Here is a 9,441-nt window from a genome sequence, read left to right as displayed (position 1 = left end):
CTGGCATGCATGTGCTCTCTCTCCAAAGGAAAAAAACCCTAAAACAAAACAAAAACAAATATGGCAGGAAAATGAGGTTGAAAATGAGAGGTGGTAGACAACTAGGTACAGATTTGGCTACTTGCTTTGTTGGTATAAAACTTGGGACATTTTTAATTGTTGGGGAAAAAAGATTTTTGTGCTTCAAAATTTAAGACTTTCTTGGTATTCAGAACACATTTGAAGGCAAAAATGAATCTTGGAAAAGTGTTTGCTGTTCTACGCTGAATTTGACAGTGGTTAGGTTGAAATTTTATGACTGGAGAGCAAAAATTTTGTTCACATACAGGTTTTTGACATCTATATTGGTAAAAAAAAATTAGCCATAGAAACGAGGGGATATGTATTTTCCTGCAAAGGAGTAAGTTTTATTGATTTCTTCTGATCTTTCTGTGTTAGCCACACTTTAAGAAAAGGAGCTAGAAGTTCCTTCACTTAAACTAAAAACATTACTCATCTTCTTTTAAAACTTTTGAGGCAACAGACTTGCCATGGTTTCTTGGATTAGGCTGTCTCAGTTTTCCCTAAAAGTCAGCTGTGGAAGTGGTTCCATTAATTTGGTAGTAGGGGAAGTTCTGAGTATAAAGTTAAAAGAAATGAAAATGTTGAGCTTTTATGAACAGAAATAAGAATCATTAAATCATAAACCAAAATTTATAAGCTGCATCACTAAAAATGGAACAGGATCCACCATAATTTTGATGCATATTTTTAAAAAGAAACTTCTCAAATAGTTTTTTCCCCTGGTTTGTTTTCAGAGCTATAATGTGATTATGACTTTGGGATGACTGTTTATTACTAAATTTTCCTGCGTGTGACATTTTCCCGTTTATTTTTGATGACACTGGATTGCCTTTCTCCATTTTCCTCAAAGTTTCTCTTTGCTTTGGGTGCCCTTTTTCCTCTGCATCCCAAATAGTTGATATTGTTTTTCTTCTTATTTATTTAATATACTTGGATAGGATTCTCTGGAAATATTAACCTTCAAGAATGAGTAAATTAGGTTTACTTTATTGAATGCTGCGCCCCCCCCCCCCCGCTTTCCTGTTTCTACTGCCTTCTCCAAAATCTAGTTTTAGCATAGAATTTTTAGCTGAAATATGACAAAGAGCAGTGCAGATAATAAAATAGCAGGACTAAGGTAGGAGGACCATCAAAAGTTTTCCTTCTCTGTTCTAGAGTCAGAATTTTTAGTTACTTCACACCAACCCCAGTCTCTGTAGCTGTTCTCTTCCCCATACTTTTCAAAGGTTTTATGACTTCTCATGTCACAAAAGATTGTTCAGAAAAATCAGCTCATCACATATTTTTGCCATATGACATTAAATTTGACAGAAATAACCTTTGCTTTAATTCCACATAAAATTGTATTATAATCTGTAATACATATATCTGTCACAACTGAATATAAAACTATAAATTATTAGACTTGCAAACTCAGCTTATCTTTTAAATACTCTTTATCTTCAGGGCACCTGGGTGGCTCAGTTGGTTGAGGGTCCCAACTTCAGCTCAGGTCTTGATCTCACGGTTCATGAGTTCAAGCCCCATACCTGGCTCACTGCTGTCAGCCTGTCAGTGCAGAGCCTGCTTCAGATCCTCTGGCTCCCTCTATCTGTGGTCTCCTTGCCCCCCAAATATTAAAAAAATATTATTTATCTTCTATATTATAGCACCAATTGTGACTTTTTTTATAGTAAACTTTTTTTAATGTTTATTTACTTTTGAGAGAGAGAGAGAGAGAGAGAGAGAGAGAGAACAAGTGGGGGAGGGGCAGAGACATAGGGAGACACAGAATCCCAAGCAGGCTCCAGGCCCCGAGCTGTCAGCACAGAGCCCAACACAGGGCTCGAACCCACAAGCTGTGAGATCATGACCTGAGGTGAAGTCTGATGCTCAACCTATTGAGCCACCAAGGCTCCCCGCCCCCCCCCTTTTTTTTAAAGTTTATTTGTTTTGAGAGAGAGTGTGAGAGCTCACGAGAGGGGCAGAGAGAGAGACACAGAGAGAGAGAATCCCAAGTAGGCTCTTCATGGTCAGCATGGAGCCTGATGCGGGGCTTGAACTACAGAACCACACCAAAACCATGAGTCAGATGCTTAACCGACTGAATCACCCAGGCGTCCCTCTGATTGTGACTCTTAAAATTACTGTTAAAATTATTTAATTATTTATTATAAGGATTATTACTAGGCCCTATTCTGTTTATTAGTTTGGTGGTAATGTGACATATATATGTGTTCCTCAGTAAGCTGAACGAGGACATATTTAGCACTGTATTTGGTTTTAAAACTTTAGGGATAGAAGTTTTAAGATGTCCATTTTAAAATAATAAAACTTGAACTGAGAAATGGTATTCTCTAGACCAGGGATCTCGAAATTTTTTATTTTCAGGACCCCACTTTACAGTCTTAAAAACTGAGGATCCCAGGAGCTTTTGTTTACATATGTACTTTATATAGCCATTTATTGTATTGGAAATTAAAACAAAAATTTTAAGATACTCATTTAAAGTAACAATCATAAACCTGTTATATGTTAACATAATTTGTGAAAAATAACATTTTCTAAATAAGTTGTGAGAAAATTGGCATTGCTTTACATATTTATAGATCTTTTTTTAATTAAAAAAATTGTTTTTAGTGTTTATTTATTTTTGAAAGAGAGAGAACATGAGCTGGGGAGGGGCAGAGAGAGAGGGAGACGCAGAATCTGAAACAGGCTCCGGGCTCTGAGCTGTCAGCACAGAGCCCGAGGCGGGGCTCGAACCCAGGAACCGTGAGATCATGACCTGAGCTGAAGTCGGATGCTCAACCGACTGAGCCACCCGGGAGCCCCTACATATTTATAGATCCCTTGAATGAATTGCTGTTTAATAGATTACAAATAAAGTCTTTTATCTGTCCCTTCATTACACCTGTTAGAATAAGTTATGGGTTTTTTCTTTTTTTTTTTTGAAATATACAAAGATCATAATCTGACCTTGCACAGATACGTAGTTGGTGAAGGGAAGAATATTTTAATAGCCTTTTCTGATAATTACGGATCTTCTTTGATACTTTGCTAAAGCTCAACAACTGGTAGTTTCTTAAATGTTGCAATATGGAATCTGAAATCATATTTTTCAACGTATTGGTCTTTTGATCTTTTATCCAAGCACGATTTATAACATGCATTAGTCATTTGAACAAATTAGTTTATTGTATTATGCAGATCTCCAAATAACATATTTCATTATATAATAATCTCCCCACTAAAAAAGATAAAAGCCAACATTCATTAAAATCACCATTTCATTACAAAATCTTTAATTAATGGGAAGCTGTCAAGCTCTTAAGTGGCAAAAATGCTTTCCAAAATTCTAATGTTCACTCAAAAACTTAATTTTTATCATTGGCAAGAAATACTATCATTTATTTTTCTTGAAGGGCTTATTTTGTTCATTTTCAAGAAAATGTCTGCTTTTACCTAAGTCTAAATAGCCAGTTTGCCATTCATTCTTTCAAGTAAAAATGGTGTTCCACAAAAAAAGCAGCTGGTTCAGATTGTGACTCAGTCATGTAACTAACTGCTTTTTCTCCAGACAGTATCTGTTGGATGCAGCAGAAATTCTTTACTTCCTATTTTGTCACCCAGAATATTAAAGAAGCACATACACAAGGATCAAGATTTAATAAAATGAATAATTGTTGCTGCTTCATAAAGAACATTCTTAAATAAATTGGCTACCCCCACTTAGACTGTGGGTGTGTGGTAATGAGGATTCAGTAACTTGTACCTTTTGCCTTGTTTGATTCCTGCTGAGGCTTTAGCAGTGTCTCCTCACCATTGCTTTTACGGTGCATTTGTCAACATGGTGCCCAAAGCAAATATGTTCTCAATATTATTGTGAATAAAGTATTGACCTTCATGAATGACTTGAAGGAGTCTTAGGGACATCAGATTTCTGTCTACATTTTGAGAATTGATGCTCTAGATGGTTCTGGTGGTTAAAAAAAAAAACTCATTTAATTTTCTGAAGAATTAATTGCAACTCTTGCCTTATGCTTTTACTTCAGATTTTAATAATTGTAATCTTGCATTTGAAATAGAAAAGTATGCTAGTTTTTAATAAAAGCCTGCACGAGAGTGCGTGCTTGAATTTGTATTTCTGTGCTTCTTTCTTTTGAATAGCATACCATTTTATAATTGTGGGCCCAGACTAAAGAGCTCATTCTATTCAGACACTGAGTAGCTTTGTTTCTGACAGCTAGTAGTCAGCTCTCTGTTTTAAAACAATCAGTTGGGTCCTGCTGGCTCAACTTGCAGTTGTCCTAGACCTAACCCTATCTCAGCCAAAGACTGTTGTTGGAAAGCCCACACAAAGGCCTTGTGTACAGGGAGCCCTGCTAATAAGGAGTATGTTCTAGTCCCAGCAGATTAAATCTGCTTTGGTGTGCATTCCCTTCCCAAATTTCTCACTTATTTCCTTTGTTTGCCTGGTTATTTCAGTGAGAGATCATTTTTAATGCCTGTAAAGATAATTTCTGATTAGTAGATAGTCTGAATGGAGGGGATTACTGGAGTAAAATGTTTCTTTCTTTATGGTAGGATGTGATGGAGCTGCTTGAAGAAGATCTCACGTGCCCAATTTGTTGCAGTCTGTTTGATGATCCTCGAGTTTTGCCTTGCTCGCATAACTTTTGCAAAAAATGCTTAGAAGGGATCTTAGAGGGGACCGTGCGGAATTCGTTGTGGAGATCATCTCCATTCAAGTGCCCTACATGCCGTAAGGAAACTTCAGCTACTGGAGTCAATAGCCTGCAGGTCAATTACTCCCTGAAGGGTATTGTGGAAAAGTATAACAAGATCAAGATCTCTCCCAAAATGCCTGTGTGCAAAGGACACTTGGGGCAACCCCTCAACATTTTCTGCCTGACTGATATGCAACTGATTTGCGGGATCTGTGCTACTCGTGGTGACCACACCAAGCATGTCTTCTGTTCTATTGAAGATGCCTATGCTCAGGAAAGAGATGCCTTTGAGTCCCTCTTCCAGAGCTTTGAGACCTGGCGTCGGGGAGATGCTCTTTCTCGCTTGGATACCTTGGAAACTAGCAAAAGGAAATCTCTGCAGTTACTGACTAAAGATTCAGATAAAGTGAAGGAGTTTTTTGAGAAGTTACAACATACATTAGATCAAAAGAAGAATGAAATCCTGTCTGACTTTGAGACCATGAAACTGGCAGTTATGCAAGCCTATGACCCAGAGATCAACAAACTCAACACCATCTTGCAGGAACAACGAATGGCCTTTAACATTGCTGAGGCTTTCAAAGACGTGTCAGAACCCATCATATTTCTGCAACAGATGCAGGAGTTCAGGGAGAAAATAAAAGTAATCAAGGAAACTCCTTTACCTCCCTCGAATTTGCCCACAAGCCCTTTAATGAAGAACTTTGATACCAGTCAGTGGGAAGACATAAAACTAGTAGATGTGGATAAACTTTCTTTGCCTCAAGATGCTGGCACGTTCGTTAGTAAGATTCCCTGGAGCTTTTCTCAGTTATTTGTGGTAGTCATTCTGCTCAGCCTTCTCATTTTCTTTGGTCCCACCATATTCCTAGAAGGGTCTTTATTTGATGAATTCACAACTTGGAAAGACTGCCTCTCCAACTTCAATTCCTATCTGGCTAAATCAGCTGATTTTGTAGAACAATCAGTGTTTTATTGGGAACAGGTGACAGATGGATTTTTCATTTTCAGTGAAAGATTTAAGAATTTTACTTTGGTGGTGCTGAACAATGTGGCAGAATTTGTGTGCAAATATAAACTATTATAAAATCTGTTGCAACTATTTAGTTCTCTGTCTTTTGTTAGAAATTTGTTAAAGAGCTGAGTGGTAGTTCAGATTTGGTCAAGATTTCAATGAAGTATTTCCCTGCCCAAAGTATTCCTTTCAAAAATAATGTCCTATATATGTTGTTCAAATGAGTTAGCATAAAGGTAAATGTGAAATTTAATAGTACAGTCCTGAACCCTCCTTCCTTTTTAAAGAGTGCTTTTGAAATACACCTCCTACCTCCAATATCAGTTGTGTTGATGCTGTGGAAAAAGGGCAGGTGAAAGTGCATGATCTAATGTTGTATTAATGAGGTAGTATAACAGTGATTGTTCATTTAAGCATGTAATAAAGACTACTCGTGTAAAGCAACTCTTTTTGAGACTGAACATTCTTTTAAAAAAGGAAAAGATATGAGTGGAATGGATTTCCAAATTTTTCTAGATTTGGATTTCTAAATTTTAGTTTTTTGCTAAAATGTAAATCTCAGGTAAACAAAAGGTGGCATGTTCTTGGGATCAGTTTACGTTTTTAGGAGGGTGATGATTTCAGCTTGCCTTGTTCTCCTTAGGTTTTGTAAATTCCTTTGGTGATAAACTACAGAAGTGTTAGGTGGCTGTGGTAGGTACAAAAAAAAGTCTAACACATGGCAAGAACAGGAAATGGGAAAGCCTTTTTACTGGCAGCCAAGTGTTGTGTTGTTGTTCCCAAGTATCATGGCAACAGGACAACTAAACCAATCCACTTGCTTAGTATCTTTTTGAAGAGTAGTAAGATTAATTTGCCAATAGATGGAGGAGTCTGTCAGTTATTATAAAGTGCAAAGTAATCAGCTAAACACTAATTTTGCCCTATCTGCTTACATGAGATAAAGATGCCCTATCATCTCCCACAGAATAAAAATACTTAATTTTCTCCTCTTGCTTACAATTCAGATGAAGACAAGAACTGCTCTCGAGTCTACCTCATTTCTGTCATGAAACAACATTCTTTGGAAAGCAGAGTGTCTTTACCCTTTTATTTTTTTAAGTTTATTTATTTTGAGAGAGAGTGTGCATGCATGGGAGGGGTAAAGAGAGAGGGGGAGAGGGAATCCCAAGCAGGCTCTGTGTTGTCAGCCCAACATGAGGCTCCATCCTATGAACCATGAGATCATGATCTGAACCGAAATAAAGAGTTGGATGCTTAACTGACTGAGCCACTGAGGCACCCCTACCCTGTCTTTTAATTTGGTTGAGAGAAGGTAACACAAGTGGGGACAAGAAAAAAAAAAGGGGCCAACTAACTTGAAAGTACAGAAGAATCCAGCTATGAGGAAAAGAGTCAAATTAAGCTGCTGGTTGAGGTAATGGCTGCCTCAACCATAACTGACAATGCATGATTTAGCCAAAATTGCTAAAGGGTTCATAAATTATAAAAATGTTTCACTGTAAATCTTACCTCTGCTATGAGGACTCATAGATAAGTGGTCCGGGGAACCCGGCAGGGGTTGCTTTTCTGCTCCCAGTGTATATATGTGTGTATGTATGTATGTGTATATGTGTGTGTGTGTGTGTGTGTGTGTGTGTGTGTGTGTTTAAATAGAGATTTACAACAGGTTTTCATGGAGAATTTTTTATGCAATACAGGAACAGGATCCATTTAACATCTAACCTTGGAAATATTGGCAGTTTAAAAAAATTTTTTTTAATGTTTATTTTTGAGAGACAGAGACAGAGTGCAAGTGGGGGGAGGGGCAGAGAGAGAAGGAGACACAGAATCCGAAGCAGGCTCCAGGCTCCAAGCTGTCAGCACAGAGCCCGATGTGGGGTTTGAACTCATGAACTGTGAGATTGTGACCTGAGCCAAAGTTGGACGCTTAACTGAGCCAACCACGCTCCCCAAGGCAGTTTTTCTTAAACAATTCAGTACCTCAACTGCTGCTTTTTCATTTTGTATACTGCAAGTTCCCAAGCAACTCAAATTTGCAAACACAGCTATGGATACAATATTTGCTTTACAGTAGTTACCTGGGAATCTAGGTCTCTGTTTTTTTGTTATTTTCCCCTCCCCTCCATTTCTTGATCATATATAACTAGCAACACTTATGGTTAGAAGTTGATTTACAAGTTTCTAAGTCTGTGGCTGTTGGTTTGTAGCCTCTAGTTTGAAGCAAGAAAAGAATGAGTAGTCAGGAACTAGTCACTTTGAATGTGGGAGGGAAGATATTCACAACAAGATTTTCTACCATAAAGCAGTTTCCTGCCTCTCGGTTGACAAGAATGATAGATGGCAGAGACCAAGAATTCAAGATGGTTGGTGGCCAGATTTTTGTGGACAGAGATGGTGTTTTATTTAGTTTCATCTTAGATTTTTTGAGAACTCACCAGCTTTTATTACCCACTGACTTTTCAGACTATCATAGGCTTCAGAGAGAGGCTCTTTTCTATGAACTGGATCCTCTGATTGATCTCTTAAACCAAGAACACTTGCTACAGCCAAGACCTGCTTTTTTGGAGGTGCATTTCCTAAGCCGAAACACTCAAGCTTTTTTCAGGGTATTTGGCTCTTGCAGCAAAACAATTGAGATGCTAACTGGGAGGATTACAGTGTTTATAGAGCAACCTTCAGCAATGACCTGGAGTAGTAACTCTTTCCCTCCTCAGATGACTTTACTTCCACTGCCTCCACAAAGACCTTCTTACCACGACCTGGTTTTCCAGTGTGGCTCTGAGAGCACTACTGATAACCAAACTGGAGTCAGGTATTTTGTATTTTGAAGCATCTCTCTTCTATACTAGTTCCTTTCCCCCTCAAACTGAAAGTTTCTCACGCCTGAAACTTTTCTTAGAAAAAATGATTACTCAAATGTTTTGGGGTAACTGGTAGAGTTGGGTAGAGTGATCAGATAATTGTCTAAACCGGGCTACTTTTCAGAGTGAAAGGAGGCATTGTTACAATGTGGGACAAAAGGAATAAACCAAGACTGTCCAGGGAAAACTGGGACTATGGTCATTTAAGTTCTAAGAGGAAATAATTTTATACATTATGTTCCATTGCTAATGACCATTAATTTGGCTTAGGACCGAGAAGGCCTTTTTTCCCCCCAAGAGATTCTTTTAGTGGCTGGCATATGGTAAAGTTTCAGTTTCTCCTGATTTCCTTACAGTCTATGTATATTTGTTCTTTCAGTCCTTATGATCTGACTACTGATTTTCCTCCACCCCACTTTATTTTTAAACACCATTAAGGCAGATATATCCCAGAGCAAATTTGGTATCCTATTACATCTTTGGCACTCTTAGGCAACTCAAAATATTGGGATAGGCTGTCAGTATGTTAAGGATAGTTGCTTCTGAGTCAATTATTCACTTTCTCTCCTTGTTGTTCTTGGCTGGGCACTAAGGCTGATTTCCACTCTGCTGTCAGGGACACATTTTTTTTCTCCTTAAAAATGTCTTAATGCTGTCCCACCATTATTTTACTAACTGAAAGCTGGCTTTAATTTTCAGGAGGAAAAAAAGTAGTCTGTATATGTTCTTTACTGATAACTATTTAAGCTTTTTTTTTTTTTTTTTTTTTTTTTTTTTTTTTTTTTTTTTT

At 37.7% G+C, this 9,441-nt stretch overlaps 2 protein-coding genes across 3 annotated transcripts in view; both read left to right on the top strand.

Annotated features, from left to right (window-relative positions):
• The window catches only part of TRIM13 (tripartite motif containing 13), a 13,534-nt gene extending 7,303 nt beyond the window's left edge, over positions 1-6,231 (top strand). For both annotated transcript variants that reach the window (XM_040448356.1, XM_040448357.1), the window contains exon 3: positions 4,630-6,231. In XM_040448356.1, coding sequence (XP_040304290.1) covers positions 4,636-5,859 — 1,224 coding nt within the window. In that variant the 5' untranslated portion in view covers positions 4,630-4,635 and the 3' untranslated portion in view covers positions 5,860-6,231. The remainder of the gene's footprint in view (positions 1-4,629) is intronic.
• A 1,724-nt stretch (positions 6,232-7,955) lies between these two features.
• KCNRG (potassium channel regulator) overlaps positions 7,956-9,441 on the top strand; it is a 5,472-nt gene continuing 3,986 nt past the window's right edge. Inside the window, exon 1 of the mRNA XM_040448358.1 lies at positions 7,956-8,602. Coding sequence (XP_040304292.1) covers positions 8,022-8,602 — 581 coding nt within the window. The 5' untranslated portion in view covers positions 7,956-8,021. The remainder of the gene's footprint in view (positions 8,603-9,441) is intronic.

The sequence above is a fragment of the Herpailurus yagouaroundi genome, unplaced genomic scaffold (genome assembly GCF_014898765.1).
Source record: "Herpailurus yagouaroundi ecotype Mexico unplaced genomic scaffold, PumYag 197, whole genome shotgun sequence".
In the NCBI taxonomy this organism is placed as follows: Eukaryota; Metazoa; Chordata; class Mammalia; order Carnivora; family Felidae; genus Herpailurus; species Herpailurus yagouaroundi.
Note: the sequence above shows the minus strand (reverse complement) of the source record. Positions and strands in the feature narration are given on the sequence as shown.